Source organism: Rana temporaria, chromosome 5 (assembly GCF_905171775.1).
Source record: "Rana temporaria chromosome 5, aRanTem1.1, whole genome shotgun sequence".
Classification (NCBI taxonomy): Eukaryota; Metazoa; Chordata; class Amphibia; order Anura; family Ranidae; genus Rana; species Rana temporaria.
The window spans coordinates 401,550,213-401,568,107 of NC_053493.1; the positions used below are offsets into that span (position 1 = coordinate 401,550,213).

At 45.9% G+C, this 17,895-nt stretch overlaps 1 protein-coding gene across 2 annotated transcripts in view; it reads right to left on the reverse strand.

Moving 5' to 3' along the window:
- The window catches only part of NDRG1 (N-myc downstream regulated 1), a 121,038-nt gene that overhangs the window by 54,777 nt on the left and 48,366 nt on the right, over positions 1 to 17,895 (reverse strand). The window contains exon 1 of one of the 2 annotated variants that reach the window (XM_040354995.1): positions 8,371 to 8,479. The exons of the other annotated variant lie outside the window; for it this stretch is intronic. Coding sequence (XP_040210929.1) covers positions 8,371 to 8,415 — 45 coding nt within the window. The 5' untranslated portion in view covers positions 8,416 to 8,479. Of the gene's footprint in view, positions 1 to 8,370; positions 8,480 to 17,895 lie in introns of those variants that run through there. 2 annotated transcript variants of the gene reach the window in all.

Below are 17,895 nucleotides of genomic sequence, written 5' to 3' on the forward strand. Positions count from 1 at the left end.
TTTGGTATGGTCTATGGTTGTGGTCTTTGGTTATAGTCTTTGGTTATAGTCTTTGGTTATAGTCTTTGGTTTGGTCTTTGGTTATGGTCTTTGGTTATGGTCTTTGGTTATGGTCTTTGGTATGGTCCTTGGTTATGGTCCTTGGTTATAGTTATTGGTAAGGTCTTTGGATATGGTCCTTAGCGTGGTCCCTTGATATGGTTCTTGGTTATGGTCTTTGTTGGGGTCCTTGGTATGGTACCTGTATACCCACTGCTACCATGAGATAAAAGTTCTTAGTAGTAGTCTGAAATTTGTAATTTGTATTCAATGTAGTGAAACTGAAATACATACAAACATTTGTACAGCTGTTTTTACTGCCTATTTGTCGCCCGTGTGAGCTCAGCCTAACCTAGCCTACTTGCATCAGGGTTGAGGGCTCTTGAGAGGAGTACCGAGGCAGGGGGCTGTGATGTTTATGGGAAGCTAAGTACACCACACAGCCGGCTTCAGCCACCAGCCATGATCTGCCTGCATTGTATAGAGGAGCACATAGTGATGATGTCACTGGGTCTAAAATAAGGTATATAATGAAAAAGGAAAGATTTTCTTTACCAATTTCATTAGCAAGTTAAGGAGGGGGCAACGGAGGATTATATGAGCAGATTAAAGTGAAATCCTGCAGAAAACGGTTTAATATAAGCGTCACAAATGTAAGAATCTATGATGTGGATAAGTCCTTGTACAGAAGGGGTTGTGTTCCTGAAATTAGAATTTGCTTGTGTCGTATTGCTGATTTAATGGCATACAGGACTTATGCCGCGTACACACGATCATTTTTCGGCATGTAGAAAAAACAAAGTTTTTCCAACTTCATCATTAAAACGACATTGCCCACACAGCATCGTTTTTTTTAAAATGCTCTAGCAAAGCGCGGTGACGTACAACGCGTACGACGGCACTATAAAGGTGAAGTTCCATGCGGATGGCGCCACCCTTGGGGCTGCTTTAGCTGATTCCGTGTTAGTAAAAGACGATTCGCGCTTTTCTGTCTGTTACGGCGTGATGAATGTGCTTACTCCATTACGAACGGTAGTTTTACCAGAACGAGCGCTCCCGTCTCATAACTTGCTTCTGAGCATGCGCAGGTTTTTAACGTCGTTTTAGCCCACACACGATCATTTTTTATAACCCGAAAAACGACATTGGGGTAGATTCAGGTAGGGGAGCGCACTACTACGGCGGCGCAGCGTACCGTTTTTACGCTACGCCTCCGTAAATTACTGGAGCTACGCTTCATTCACGAAGCATTTGCTCCGTAATTTGCGGCGGCGTTTTGTAAAAGGCGTGGATCATTTAAATTAGGCGCGTTCCCGCGCCCGAACTTACTGCGCATGCTCCGTCGGGAAAATTTCCCGACGTGCATTGCGGTAAATGACATCGCAGGGACGTCATTTGCTTTGACGTGAACGTAAATGGCGTCCAGCGCCATTCACGATTCACTTACGCAAACGACGTAAATTTCGAAAATCGCGACACGGGAACGACGGGTATACTTACCATTGGCTGCGCCTCCTAATAGCAGGAGCAGCCTTACGACGAAAGCGACGAACGCAAACGACGTAAAACACGACCGCCGGGCGCGCGTACGTTTGTGAATCGGCGTGAGTAAGCAATTTGCATACTCTACGCTGACAACTACGGGAACGCCACCTAGCGGCCAGCGTCAGAATGCACCCTAAGATACGACGGCATAATAGCCTTATGCCAGTGGTATCTTAGGCTACAGTCGGCGTATCGAGCTTTCTGAATACAGAAAGTCGATACGCCGGCGCTACTTAGCAATTACGCTGCGTATCTATGGATACGCAGGCGTAATTGCTTCCTGAATCTACCCCATTGTTTAAAACGTTGTTAAAAAATGCAGCATGCTCAGAAAAAAAATGTTGTTTTTCAGAACCCGAACCATGATGGTTTTAAATGAAATTTTTTTAAAACAACGTTTTTTTCATGGCGAAAAATGATCGTGTGTACGCGCCATTAGAGTTCCTGAAGCCCCCCAGCCAGAATTTCAGGGAGATACGTCCGTGGGGGTTATGTAGTCTAGTTAGGAGGTCGTCTCTCATAAAGAGTCCTTTGATTCCATGAATCCTCCCGGCACATAAAACAAATCAGAAAATGTTTTGCACTGGAGTTTCTATGGCAATATGGATTAAATGTCACCAGGATGAAGAGTCACTAAACATTTGCAAGTTCCCGGCTGCAAATTCAGAAGTGAGAACGGCGGAGTACATTATGTAACAACTGGCCGGCTCTCCTCGCAAAAGTGGAATTTACATGCGTAGACATGCTAAGTTACATCTCATACAGATCCCAGTTCACCCCCTGGCAATGCTTTCCTCTGCTTTTCTCATCATCTTTGTTCAGGCAACATCCATCTACTTCCTGGACCGAGATGCCGACTCAGAGATGACAAATCCTGGTTCCAGGGCCGTTTTTAAGGCAGGGCAAAAGTGGCAGCTGCCCTGGGCGCTGTCATTGTTGTGGGGCCCAAAGCAGCTGCCTCATACTTGCCAACTATCCCAGTTTAAATTCCCTCGTCCCTTGAAGTTGTAATCCTGTGCTGTGTCCTGATATCTCAGTGTGAAGTGCTGCTACTAATGCTGCCCAGCTCAGCCCTTTTGTTGTGTACAGATGACTCACCTACAGACCCTGGGCCAGATTCTCAAAAGCGATACGACGGTGTATCTCCTGATACACCGTCGTATCTCTGTTTTTGGCCCCGGGTATCTATGCGTCTGATTCCTAGAATCATTTACGCATAGATACGGCGTAGATCCGACTGGCGTAAGTCACTTACACCGTCGGACCTTAGATGTAATTCCACGCTGGCCGCTAGATGGCGTTTACGACGATTTCTCATTTGTCTATGCAAATGAGCCTGATACGCCGATTCCCGAACGATTTTGCGCCGCCTCGTCGTCGTTTACGTAAGCGTAAGGTTACCCCTGCTATATGAGGGGTAACCTTACGTCGGTCCGCCGTATGCCATGTTAAGTATGGCAGTCGGGAGAGCGTCTGGTTTACGTAGTTTACGTAACTCGTTGCGAATAGGGCTGTGCGTTAATTACGCTCACGTCGCAACCAATGTATTTGCGGCGTACTACGGAGCATGCGCAGTGGCCTACGTTTAAGGCCGGCGCATGCGCAGTTCGTTCGGCACGGGGGCGTGCTTAATTTAAATACAAACCGCCCCCTTTGATTTACGTGTGGATACGCCGGGCCATTTAGACTACGCCGCCGCAAATTACGGAGCAAGTGCAAGAGAATACGGCACTTGCTCCAGTAAGTTGCGGCGGCGTGGTGTAAATGGCTTACGCTACGCCGCCGCGGATTCTATGAGAATCTGGCCCCCTGTGTTTACATGTAAATAACCGTCATTCATATGTAAATAACCGTCATTCATATGTAAATAACAGGAGCATTCATATGTAAATGGCCAAGACCGTCATATGTAAATAACCGTCATTCATATGTAAATAGCGGTGGAATTCATATGTAAATAACCATCATTCATCTGTAAATAGCTGAGGCCGACGGCATTCATATGTAAATAAAGGCTGCATTCATATGTATATCATGCCCCTCTGCAGTGAAGAGATGATGTGCTGTAACCTCTAGCAACCAATCAGTGAGTAGTATTACTGTACAGTAATCTCTAGCAACCAATCAGTGAGCAGTATTACTGTACAGTAATCTCTAGCAACCAATCAGTGAGTAGTATTACTGTACAACTAATCAACAACAAGAAATCATGTGCTGTAACTTTTAGCAACTAATCAGTGAGCCGTAATGTGTGCTGTAACCTCTAGCAACCAGTCAGCAAGTGGTAATGATAACCTGTAACCTGATAGAGTAGCAGGACAGTCCCCCGGCACAAGACCGGGAAGCTCGCGGGGATCATTGTAGTAGGGTTGTCTACTTTAGAGATCTCCAACTTTCACATGGATCGGCTTGGTATAGTTATGTTGATCCCATCTGGACCAGTGTAGCTACTTTATGGGAAAATATCCATATCTTTGGACCCCGGGCAAGATTTTTTTTGCCTGGGGTCCAATCAACATTAAAGACGGCCCTGCCTGGTTCTAGGAAATGCATACAGACGATTGGAATTTTTCTTGTCGGAAAAATTGAGAACCAGCTCAAGAGACCCTCTGAGACACTTGGAAACAGAGGCCCAGATTCAGGTAGAATCGCGCAATATTTGCGTGGGCAAAGAGCAAAAAATTTTCTCTGCGCCCACGCAAATATTGCGCTTTGCCCGCGATTCACGGAGCAGTTGCTCCGTAAATTGCGCGGGCGATATGCTAAATAGCCCTGCGTAAGGGCGCCTAATGTAAATGATCCCGCCGGGGGCGGGAATCATTTAAATTAGGCGCGCTCCCGCGCCGAGCGAACATCGCATGCTCCGTTGGGAAACTTTCCCAACGTGCATTGCGGCAAATGACGTCGCAAGGACGTCATTTGCTTCTAAGTGAACGTGAATGGCGTCCAGCGCCATTCACGAATCACTTACGTAAACGACGTAAAATTTGAACGTCGCGAGCGGGAAGCGCAGCTATACTTTAGCATTGGTTGCGCCTACTATTAGCAGGAGCAGCCTTATGCTAAAGTGGCCGTACGGAAACTCCGTACCTTGCGTGCGCAGGGCCCGCGCAACTTTTGTGAATCGGTGGTAGTATGCAATTTGCATACTATACGCCGATCACAAAGGCCGCGCCCCCTAGCGGCCAACGCAAGAATGCAGCCTGGGATGTGAAGGCATAAGGAGGCTTATGTCTGTCACATCCTAGGCTGCAGTCGGTGTAACGAGGTTCCTGAATCAGGAGCACTCGTTACACCGGAGCAAGTAAGCCCTTGCGCCACGCAACCTATGGTTGCGCGGGCGCAAGTGCTTCTTGAATCTGGCCCAGAGTGTCTCCGAGCAGGTTCCAAGTGTCTCCGAGCAACACCGGTGCCCCCGCATCTCTGGCCAAATGCAGTACTGCACTTTCCGAACGGCTTAGATCGGCTCCGGCACCCCCACACCTCTGGCCAAATGCGGTACTGCACACCACAGAGGCTTGAATCCTGCCTGTCTTGCGAGACAAACCTCGCCAACCGAGTCAGGACTTAACAAAAAAAAAAGATTGTATTGCGGAATGCTCGTAAACCGTGTTACTCGCAATCCAAGGTTTTACTGTATATCCAAATTTCTGCCCATATTTATCTATCAACCTATTCATGTGTCTATTGATCCTTTCATATCTATCTATCTATCTATCTATCTATCTATCTATCTATCTATCTATCTATCTATCTATCTATCTATCTATCTATCTATCTATCTATGTATCTGCATATCTATCTATCTATCTATCTATCTATCTATCTATCTATCTATCTATCTATCTATCTATGTATCTGCATATCTATCTATCTATCTATCTATCTATCTATCTATCTATCTATCTATCTATGTATCTGCATATCTATCTATCTATCTATCTATGTATCTGCATATCTATCTATCTATCTATCTATCTATCTATCTATGTATCTGCATATCTATCTATCTATCTATCTATCTATGTATCTGCATATCTATCTATCTATCTATCTATCTATGTATCTGCATATCTATCTATCTATCTATCTATCTATCTATGTATCTGCATATCTATCTATCTATCTATCTATCTATCTATCTATCTATCTATCTATCTTTCTATCTATCTATCTATCTATCTATCCAGGGCCGATCTGCCCTATAGGCTCACTATGCAAGCCGCTTAGGGCCCTGCAAAGCTGCAAAGGGCCCCCCAAATTACTAGAGGCCCCGCCTGGTGAGAAGTCATTTTCGCCCCCCTCACCCCGCTTCTAAACTCGCTGGCTGCATAGGAGAAGAGGTAAGAAGTCAGCACCCCCTGATTCTCAATTTAATTTAAGATGTCATTTCCGACAGCAGAACACCCCCTCCCCCCGCTTCTCAACTTTCTTTAATGTGACATGTCACTGTCGTCAGCACCCCCCACTTCTCATTCGTAATGTGCCATGTCGTTTTGCTTAGGGCCCCAGGGGCAGGGCAGCTATCAGGAATTATGGGGCCCCTTACACAGCTTCAGGCATGGGCCCCCTTGAGCAGAGAACCGGGGGGGGTGCTGCCACCTGAAATTGAGAAGCGGGAGGGCTGCTGCGAAGAATTGAGAAGCGGCGGGCCCTTTACTAAAAAAGAAGAAATAAAGAAAAAAATATATAAAGAAGGGGGTAGCCATCCGGGGCCCTGGGGACCTCTGGGCCCCTTAATAATATATATATATATATATATATATATATATATATATATATATATATATATATATATATATATATATATATATATATATATATATTAATATTTTTTTTTATAGAAAAAATTACAAAAAAGGGGGGTTGCCATCCAGGACCTCTGGGCCCTTTAATAATAATAATTAAAAAAAGAAACCTCTGGGCCCTTTAATAAAAACATAAAAAATAAATATATATAAACAAAAATAAAAAAATAAACATTTATAACAAATATAAAAAGGGGGTTTGCCACATGGGGCCCTGGGGACCTCTGAGCCCTTTAAGAAAAAATATATATATAAAAAGAAGAAAAATAAATAAATAAAATAATATAACATTTTTTTTTTTATAAAAAAGGGGGGGTTGCCATCCGAGGCCCTGGGGACCTGGGGACCTCTGGGCCCTTTAATAATAATAATAATCTTTGGACCCCGGGCAAGATTTTTTTTGCCTGGGGTCCAATCAACATTAAAGACGGCCCTTCCTGGTTCTAGGAAATGCATACAGACGATTGGAACTTTTCTTGTCGGAAAAATTGAGAACCAGCTCTCAAGAGACCCTCTGAGACACTTGGAAACAGAGTGTCTCCGAGCAGGTTCCAAGTGTCACTGTCGTCAGCCCCCCCCCCACTTCTCATTCTTAATGTGCCATGTCGTTTTGCTTAGGGCCCCAGGGGCAGGGCAGCTATCAGGAATTATGGGGCCCCTTACACAGCTTCAGGCATGGGCCCCCTTGAGCAGAGAACCGGGGGGGGTGCTGCCACCTGAAATTGAGAAGGGGGGGGGCTGCTGCGAAGAATTGAGAAGCGGCGGGCCCTTTACAAAAAAAGAAGAAATAAAGGAAAAAATATATAAAGAAGGGGGGTAGCCATCCGGGGCCCTGGGGACCTCTGGGCCCCTTAATAAAAAATATATGTATATATATATATATATATTGGCCCTTTAATAAAAAATAACAAATAAATATATTAGATTTTTTTATAGAAAAAATTACAAAAAAGGGGGGTTGCCATCCAGGACCTCTGGGCCCTTTAATAATAATAAAAAAAAGAAACCCCTGGGCCCTTTAATAAAAACATATATATATATATATATATATATATATATATATATATATATATATATATATATATATATATATATATATATATATATATATAAATAAACATTTATAAAAAAAAGGGGGGGGGTTGCCATCCAGGGCCCTGGGGACCTCTGGGCCCTTTAATAAAAACATAAAAAATAAATATATATAAACAAAAATAAAAAAATAAACATTTATAAAAAATATAAAAAGGGGGTTTGCCACATGGGGCCCTGGGGACCTCTGAGCCCTTTAATAAAAAAAAATATATATATATAAAAAAAAAGAAAAAAAAAGAAATAAAATAATATAACATTTTTTTTTTTTTTTATAAAAAAAAAGGGGGGGTTGCCATCCGGGGCTCTGGGGACCTCTGGGCCCTTTAATAATAATAATAATAATAATAAATATAAATATATATATATATATATATATATATATATATATATATAATAAATAAAAAAAATATATAAAAAAAATATTATTTTTTTATAAAAAAAAAACGGGGGGTTGTCATCCGGGGCCCTGGGGATCCCCGGGCCCCCCGTACCCCTAAAAAAAATTGTCCCTTTAATAAAAATATATTAGATTTTTTTTTTTATAAAAAATAAATAAAAAAAGGGGGGGTTTCCATCCGGGGCCCTGGGGGCCTTCGGGCCCCTGGGGACCTCTGGACCTCTTAAAAAAAAATTGTCCCTTTAATAAAAAAAAAAATTGCCATATGGGGCCCTATGGGCCTCCGGGCCCCTTACAGGTGTACTGCCTGTACCCCCCTGATGGCGGCCCTGCCCAGGGAGGTCAGGATCGGCACTGTATCTATCTATCTATCGATCTATCTATCTATCTATCGATCTATCCATCCATCCATGTATGAATATCTCCATCCAGCCTTCCATGTATCTCCAGCTCCTGGAAAGCGGCAGATAATTTCTTTCTACTTACTTCGATGGTTGTGAAGAAGACACACTCATCCATGTCCAGAACCATGCTGGGGAGAGCGGGATAGTCCGATCACACTTGGTGACTGGCTGGTGGCTGCACAATTCAGAATGAGCTTTCCATGTAACAAGCTTATATAGATCACATGCCACTCCGCCTAAGCACGCCAACTCCCAGCATGCAATGCCCACCGAGCAAGCTAAGTTGGGATGAGGATGTTCTTAAACAGGATCTGTGTCACGGGTTCATGATATGACAAATGCTCTTCCAATCCAGCTCAGACGACGAAAACAAGGTCAAGGCAAGAAAAAGATTGGGGGGACCAAGCGGTCTGGCGGCTCGCCAGCGATATAAATCCCTTTCCACGGCCTCTTAAGAAGTGCAAGGCTGCGGAGGTAAGCCAGGCATTTCAGGGCTGCCCCCCAAGGATGCAGACAACAACTCGAAATCCGTCACAATAAAGCAGCTTACACCTGTCACCGTCAGGGGAGGGCTGGGGCTTAATGTATGTCAAAAGACGTCACCCAATTCATAGCGAAGACAACAACAACAACAACATCATATTTCTAGAAGTAGAACGGGAGGGATCCACGATGGAACAAAGAATATGTCATATGGCGCTTACAAGCCCCATTCCTTATCAGTACAAGTTCTCTGGGCAATTCTGCAAAGGCTGAAATTCCACACCAAGATGAGGATGTTATATAAAATCAAAAGTAGTAACTTAGGGCCAGATTCACGAATATCTACGGCGGCGTAACGTATCCCCTTTACGTTACGCCGCCGCAAGTTTTCGGCGTAAGTGCTTGATTCACAAAGCACTTGCCTGTAAACTTGCGGCGGCGTAGCGTAAAGCAGTCCGGCGCAAGCCCACCTAATTCAAATGGGGCGTGTACCATTTAAATTAAGCGCGTTCCCGCGCCGAACGTTCTGCGCATGCTCCGTCAGGAAATTTCCCGCCGTGCTTTGCGCAAAATTACCGCGCCCCGACGTGTTTTTTGAACGGCGACGTGCGTAACGTACTTTCGTATTCCCGGACGTCTTACGCAAAAAAAAAAAAAAATTTTAATTTGACGCGGGAACGACGGCCATACTTTAACATGGATGGTGTCATTTTACACCATCTAAATAGAACTCTTAACTTTACGATGGGAAAAACTGACTAGCGACGACGTAAGAGATTGCGACGAACGCGCGTATCTTCGTGGATCGCCGTAATCAGCTAATTTGCATACCCGACGCTGGAAAACGACGCGAACTCCACCCAGCGGCCGCCGGAAAATTACACCTAAGATCCGAAGGCAGGCGTACGCCTGTCGGATTTTAGCCAAAAGCCGTCGTATCTTTGTTTGTGAATTACAAATAAAGATACGACGCGACAAATTTGAAAGTACGCCGGAGTATCAGCAGATACTCCGGCGTACTTTTTTCTGTGAATCTGGCCCTTAAAGTGTTATTACTGTAAACCCTCCATCAAAATAAATGTAGCGGCATACCATACCTCATTATTATTATTTTTTTGCAACATAATGAGCCTTTGACAGTTTGGTGTGTTTAATGTCTACCTATAGGGTGGCTCCATTGCCTTGCAGGGTCTCCCAGGGGGCCCCAAGTAGCCATCCTGACATGTGTGCTCCTGACCAGGGCTGCATTCTCACAGTCTACTTGGTGCCATGCTCAGGCACACTACTGTGCTTGGTGGGCCTATGTATATTATGGGCAGCACTACTCTGTGCTGTGCTCAGGAGATGCATGTGTATTACAGGTAGGGTGACCACATTTCCAAACCACCATTCAGGGACATCCTCCCTTCCCAAAAATCAGCTTGTGCTGTAACGAATCACAGCACAGCGATTGGACACAAGAGGCGGAATTAATGATTTCTCCAATCACAATCAGGGGGCGGGGACTGTGCTCCTCCAGACATTCCCGGACAGGACAAGTACTGTCAGTGAGTAAAGCGGTGATGTGGCGGCCTTTTTTGGGGGCATCAGATTGGCCCCGGGAGGGGGGTGGCTGTGCCAGTTTCATTCCGGAACACTGGATTGTCCTGGAATGAATGTGCTCGGGACAGACATGCAAAATGCGGGACTGTCCCGGGAAATCCGGGACTAGTGGTCACCCTAATTACAGGTAGCTTTTTGGCACTGTACTTGAAGAACAGATGAGTTTAATGGGCAGTACTTTGGTTTTGTACTCAGGGAATGCATGTGGATTATGGGCAGCGCTCTGGTACTGTGCTTGGGGGAGGTATGTATATTATTGGCAGTGCTCTGGTACTATGCTGGGGGAGGTATGTATATTATTGGCAGTGCTCTGGTACTATGCTGGGGGAGGTATGTATATTATTGGCAGTGCTCTGGTACTATGCTGGGGGAGGTATGTATATTATTGGCAGTGCTCTGGTACTATGCTGGGGGAGGTATGTATATTATTGGCAGTGCTCTGGTACTATGCTGGGGGAGGTATGTATATTATGGGCAGTGCTCTGGTCATAGGCGTGCGCACACCTGGCACATCCTAATCACCCTGTGCATCACAGATTCCCCCTACTGCCCCCCCCCCCTAACTCCCAAAGCGCTTCCGGCTTCCCTCCTCTCCTTCCCCGCCGGCTGTTACTGTGGAGATGTTTTAGGATGAGTGACGGAAGGGGCCAGTAAATATGTGATTTACCAGCCCCCTCCCTTTCTGAATGGACATTGTGTATTTGTGCTTGGCGGGGGGGTATGTATATTATGGGCAGTGCTCTGGTATTGTTCTTGGGGGGGGTATGTATATTATGGGCAGTGCTCTGGTACTGTGCTTGGGGGAGGTATGTATATTATGAGCAGCACTCTGGTACTGTGAGTGGGGGGGGGGTATGTAAATTATGGGCAGTGTTCTGGCACTGTGCGTGGGGGGTATGTATATTATGGGCAGTACTCTGGTACTGTGCTTGGGGGGGGGGGGTATGTATATTATGGGCAGTGCTCTGGTACTGTGCGTGGGGGGGTATGTATCTTATGGGCAGTGCTCTGGCACTGTGCGTGGGGGGGGTATGTATCTTATGGGCAGTGCTCTGGTACTGTGCTTGGGGGGGGAATGTATATTATGGGCAGTGCTCTGATACTGTGCTTGGGGGGGTATGTATATTATGGGCAGTGCTCTGGTACTGTGCGTGGGGGGGGGGGGTATGTATCTTATGGGCAGTGCTCTGGTACTGTGCGTGGGGGGGGTATGTATCTTATGGGCAGTGCTCTGGTACTGTGCGTGGGGGGGGGGTATGTATATTATGGGCAGTGCTCTGGTACTGTGCGTGGGGGGGGTATGTATCTTATGGGCAGTGCTCTGGTACTGTGCGTGGGGGGGGGTATGTATCTTATGGGCAGTGCTCTGGTACTGTGCGTGGGGGGGTATGTATATTATGGGCAGTGCTCTGGTACTGTGCGTGGGGGGGGTATGTATCTTATGGGCAGTGCTCTGGTACTGTGCGTGGGGGGGGTATGTATATTATGGGCAGCACTCTGGTACTGTGCGTGGGGGGGGTATGTAAATTATGGGCAGTACTCTGGTACTGTGCGTGGGGGGGTATGTATTTTATGGGCAGTGCTCTGGTACTGTGATTGGGGGGGTATGTATATTATGGGCAGTGCTCTGGTACTGTGCGTGGGGGGGGTATGTATATTATGGGTAGTGCTCTGGTACTGTGCGTGGGGGGGGGTATGTATCTTATGGGCAGTACTCTGGTACTGTGCGTGGGGGGGGTATGTATCTTATGGGCAGTGCTCTGGTACTGTGCTTGGGGGAGGTATGTATCTTATGGGCAGTGCTCTGGTACTGTGTGTGGGGGGTATGTATTTTATGGGCAGTGCTCTGGTATTGTGCTTGGGGGGGTATGTATATTATGGGCAGTGCTCTGGTACTGTGCTTGGGGGGGGGGGGGTATGTATATTATGGGCAGTGCTCTGGTACTGTGCGTGGGGGGTATGTATATTATGGGCAGTGCTCTGGGACTGTGCGTGGGGGGTATGTATCTTATGGCCAGTGCTCTGGTACTGTGCTTGGGGGAGGTATGTATAAAATGGGCAGTGTTCTGGTACTGTTTCTTTTTGTATCTTTCTGTTTATTTATCTACAGATCAAAGGGGGTGAACTTCGATCTACAGATGAAGTCAGTTTAAAGCAACCTGTCAAGTAAAAAAAAAAAAAGAATGTTTATGTTTTTTATTAAATGTTCCTCTCTTTATCCCCTCAATTTACCCTCAATTTACCCTAATCAGCCTTAATTAACTCCCTATTCTCCTTCTCCATTTAATTATTCATTTATTTTCCTGCTGTTTTCTTTATTCTGTTCACTTCTTTCTTTAAACTATTAATAATTAAAACTTTTTTTTGTTGGCTTTGTTCGTTAATATTTTTATACCTTTTATACACCATATATTTCCACGATTCACATGGAAAAGAAGCGCAATGCTTTTCAATGTGTCTTGTAGGTGTTCATAAATGTCCTATACAGGGCTTTTTTTCTGGGGGAACTTGGGGGAACTCAGTTCCACCACCTCTGGCTCAGACCCTTTGGTGCCTGCTCACCACAATTACTTGTAAACACAGAAGTCTGGTTTCTGTGTTTACAAGTGACAGCTCTACACTCTGGCCCAGATTCAGGTAGATCCGCGCAATATTTGCGTGGGCAAAGGGCAACGATTTTTGCTCTGCGCCCACGCAAATATTTCGATTTGCCCGCGATTCACGGAGCAGTAACTCCGTAAATTTGCGCGGGCGCTATGCTAATTAGCCCGGCGTAAGGGCGCCTAATGTAAATGATCCCGCCGGGGGCGGGAATCATTTAAATTAGGCGCGCTCCCACGCCGAGCGAACAGCGCATGCTCCGTCGGGAAACTTTCCCGACGTGCATTGCGGCAAATGACGTCGCAAGGACGTCATTTGCTTCTAAGTGAACGTGAATGGCGTCCAGCGCCATTCACGAATCACTTACGTAAACGACGTGAAATTTAAATTTCACGAGCGGGAAGGGCGGCTATACTTTAGCATTGGCTGCTCCTACTATTAGCAGGAGCAGCCTTGCGCTAAAGTCGCCGTACGGAAACTCCGTACCTTGCGTGCGCAGGGCCCGCGCAACTTTTGTGAATCGGTGGTAGTATGCAATTTGCATACTATACGCCGATCACAATGGCCGTGCCCCCTAGCGGCCAACGCAAGAATGCAGCCTGAGATATGAAGGCATAAGGAGGCTTATGTCTGTCATATCCTAGGCTGCAGTCCGCGTAGCGATGTTCCTGAATCAGGGGCATTCGCTACGCGGGAGCAAAACAGCTATTGCGCCGCGCAACCTATGGTTGCGCGGGCGCAATAGCTTCTTGAATCTGGGCCTCTGTGTGTAACCCCCTGTACTCTGCATTCTGTTTGTAATGCAATCCTGGTTTTAATGCCCCTTTAAGACCCTCCTACTGTTTGTGAAATATGAACGGGGGCGTGGTTGAGTTCCTGCACCTATTTTCTGAGAAAAAAAGCTCTGGTCCTATAAACCTACATATGCCATTGCCCGTGTGACTGAGGCTTAAGAATATTTGAATTCAGTATTGATTCAGTAATGTGCATTGTGCTGCAGAGGTCATATTAAGCAGTAATGAGTATTCTGATGTCCTCTATTGATCTAGTAAGTGACTTCCAAGCTGGAGGCAACAAAATAAAACTTGATACAATTAGAGCTCCAGTATAACTGGATATACACCCGATGCTCCAACATGACCACAAAATGCTCGGATCCCGAGTATCTCTAAATAAATGCCTGCACCGAGTCTAATGCCGCGTACAAACGACCGTTTTTCTTGACGAGAAAAATGCAATTTTTTAAATTGTTCATGAAAAACGGTCGTGTGTGGGCTCCAGAGCGTTTTTCTCTACAAGAAAAATGGCCAATAAAAATTTAGGGCCAGATTCACAGCCGAGATACGCCGTCGTATCTCTCAGAGTATCTATGCGACTGATTCATAGAATCAGTTACGCATAGATAGCCAGAAGATCCGACAGGTGTAATTGTTTTACACTGTCGGATCTTAGGATGCAGTACCGCGGCCGCCGCTGGGGGGGAGTTTGCGTCGTAAACCAGCGTCGGGTATGCAAATTAGGAGTTACAGCGATCCACGACGGTTTTTCGCGTTCGCTACGTCGCCGCTAGTCTAGTTTCCCGTCGCAAAGTTAGTCGTCGTTTTGGGTGCCTTAACTTTACACAGCACACGTATGTGCTGTATAAAGTATGGCCGTCGTTCCCGCGTCGAAATTAAAAAATTCACGTCATTTGCGTAAGCCGTCCGGGAATACGGAATGACGCTACGCGCGTCGCCGTTCGAGAAAATTACGTCACTTCGCGCAAAGCACGGCGGGTAATTCAAAAGGGAGCATGCGCAGTAGGTCCGGCGCGGGAGCGCGCCTAATTTAAATGGCATACGCCCCTTTGAATTACGCGGGCTTACGCCAGGAGACGGCCGGCGTAGGTTTTCATTGCAAGTGCTCTGTGAATCAGGCACTTGCGATGAAAACTTGCGGCGGATGAGCGATGAACACTTACACGCACTCGAAATTGGGTTAACATGCACGCACTTTGACCACGCGGTCTCTAAAAAAGAGAGGCGAAGGACTAACGGGGCTGGTTGAGCGGGCTAAATCCTCTCACTCCCTTATAGGGAGTCCCTCTGCCCCGTTGGGCTTCAAAGCGGAGCATGTAGGGCGGGCTGTGTGGGAGGACCCCCTCACACACCCGCCATTGCCACTCGGGGCATGGAGAAAGGTGGCAGATTGCCTCTGGGGGAGGCCTGCCTACTCCCAACTCCTGCAGTCCGGCTCCTCTCTCGAGTACACGCACAAAATACACTTGAAAAAAAAAAGAAAACTTGCGGCGGTGTAACGTATCTACTTCTACCTGAATCTGGCCCTTAGAACCTGCTCTATTTTTTCTCGTCGTTTTTCACGTCGTCCTTTTTCACGTCGTGAAAAACAGTCGTGTGTACGCTTTAACGAGGGGGGGGGGGAAACGCACATGCTCAGAAGCAAGTTATGATACGGGGAAATTAGCAAAAGCCAGCCCAAAGGGTGGCGCCATTCGAATGGAACTTCCCCCTTTATAGTGCCGTGGTACGTGTTGTACGTCACCGCGCTTTACGGCGGGAAAGAAGTGGTTAAAACGTCCATGGGCATGAGGCCTATGTCTGACATAAAGGACTAAGGTGGATTGATACACTACAGCGACGCCTGCGTGGGGAAAAAAGCTGAATTATTCAGAAGCCAGTCCATGTTACTTGTATAAATCTCATTTTAATTTCTTCATTTTTGATTGGCGCGTACTTTTCATTTCTGCCCTTTATCCTTCGTTTACAGATTGAGATACCTGCACATGAAGCTCAGACGGTGACCGCAGAGACAGATGGCTTCTCGTAACGAGCCAACGTCAGTGTTATTAGGGAAACAGGCTCTTTAAACACCGATTTGCATTAAAACACCACCTCAGGGGAAGGGGAGGGATAGAGACTTCGTCTCGTTGGGTAATCTGATGGAGGGATGAAGGCTCCTGCCATCTGTCCAGACACCGTGACCTTTATCTAGTACAGTGTTGTTCCAACCAAAACGCCAGCTGTGTGTGTGTATACGAAGGAAGAACAACACTTTGAAATGTCACTGGGACCTTTTCCACGTCCACGGTTAATGAGCTGAGCTGGCCTTTTCAGCCGAGCATGTATTGTGCATCCAGACGTGGAAAAGAAATGAAGCCTTCTCTTACATCTTGGTTTTGGTGGTATTTGGGCATTTATAGCATTTAAAGGCTCAATGCACACAAAAGCTCATGATTAAGCACTAAAGTTTAGAGTGAAACGCGTCAGTTGTACCCTGTTTGCTGTGGCATGTAGCCTGTGTTTTTCATTTCACAATAAAAGAAAACGTTTTGGAGTGCGGCTGTCCAGAAATCCTTCCTTCTTTTTTGCATCACACATCTTATATTCCAGTTGGGAATGGATGTCCGCTGATCTCCATGGCTGGCAGAGCTAGGAAGTGGGGTACAGCAGGGCTGGGCTGAAGGGTAAGCAGAAGAGGTGACCTTGAGCGCTTCAGCAGATTGGGGGGGTTCAAAAAGGACATGAAAATAAAAATAAAAAAAGCACAAAAAAAGGGGGACCCAAAGGGGGTCAGACTTTAACGGCACAGTAAACAATCGGGATATAAAAAATAGTAGTCTTTATTAAAACATAAACACATACATGGTATACAAAGGACATAAAGAGAAGGTTTAAAAACCATATACATGGAGATACATATGATGTGAGCCCAAGTGCATCAACACGTTTCGCCGTTAAGCTTCGTCAGGATCCATTAGGGATTATTTAGTTGCAAGAACAAGGAAAACGGGTCTCACTGTCTTGCAGAAGAGTCAGTCTTGATCAACATGTAGTTAAAGAAGAAATTGTGTCCAATAAAGGAAAAAAGAGTAGGCTCAGAGAGAGAGAGAGAGAGAGAGAGAGAGAGAGAGAGAGAGAGAGAGAGATTCTCATAACATGGAGTCAGAGGGAACCAGTGGCTCCAAAATTGAGATTTACTCATATTATAGCCTCAATCAGGGGGTAAAACATGAAGATAACCACAGAGGGCAAGAAATGACTCTAGAAACGATCTTCCGATCCAAGATATCAAGTAAACAAATAGGTTCAGCTATATCCGGGCATAGGAGCAGGGCTTTTTTTCAGGGGGAACTTGGGGGAACTCTATTCCACCACCTTTGGCTCAGACCCTTTGGTGCCTGCTCACCACAATAACTTGTAAACACAGAAGTCTGGTTTCTGTGTTTACAAGTGACAGCTTTGTAACCCCCCTGAACTCTGCACTCTATATGTAATGCAATTCTGGTATTTAATGCCCCTTTAAGACCCTTCTACTGTTTGTGAATTCTGAACGGGTCGTGGTTGAGTTCCTGCACCTATTTTCTGAGAAAAAAAGCTCTGCATAGGAGTATACCGTATTCAAATACATGCTGCAGTCCTTACATAGATTTGGTAATGTTGAGATATCAGTATAGCCCCCTGAGAGAGAGCGAAATGCAGAGCAGTGAACTATCCTGATATCTTGTCTCCTGAAAATGTAAAGCGGGGGGGGAGGGGGTGTTCTGCTGTCGGAAATGACATCTTACATTAAAGTGAGAAGCGGGGGGTGCTGACTTCTTACCTCCTCTTCTCCCATGCAGCCAGCGAGTTGAGAAGCGGGGTGGTGAGGGGGCAAAAATGACTTCTCACCAGGCAGGGCCTCTAGTAATTTGGGGGGCCCTTCGCAGCTTTACGGGGCCCTAAGCGACTTGCATAGTAAGCCTATAGGGCGGTTCGGCCCTGCTGATAATGCTCTGCATTTCGCTCTCTCTCTCTCTCAGGGGGCTATCCTGATATCTTAACATTACCAAATCTATGTAAGGACTGCAGCATGTATTTGAATATGGTATACTCCTATGCCCGGATATAGATGAACCGATTTGTTTACTTGATATCTTGGATCG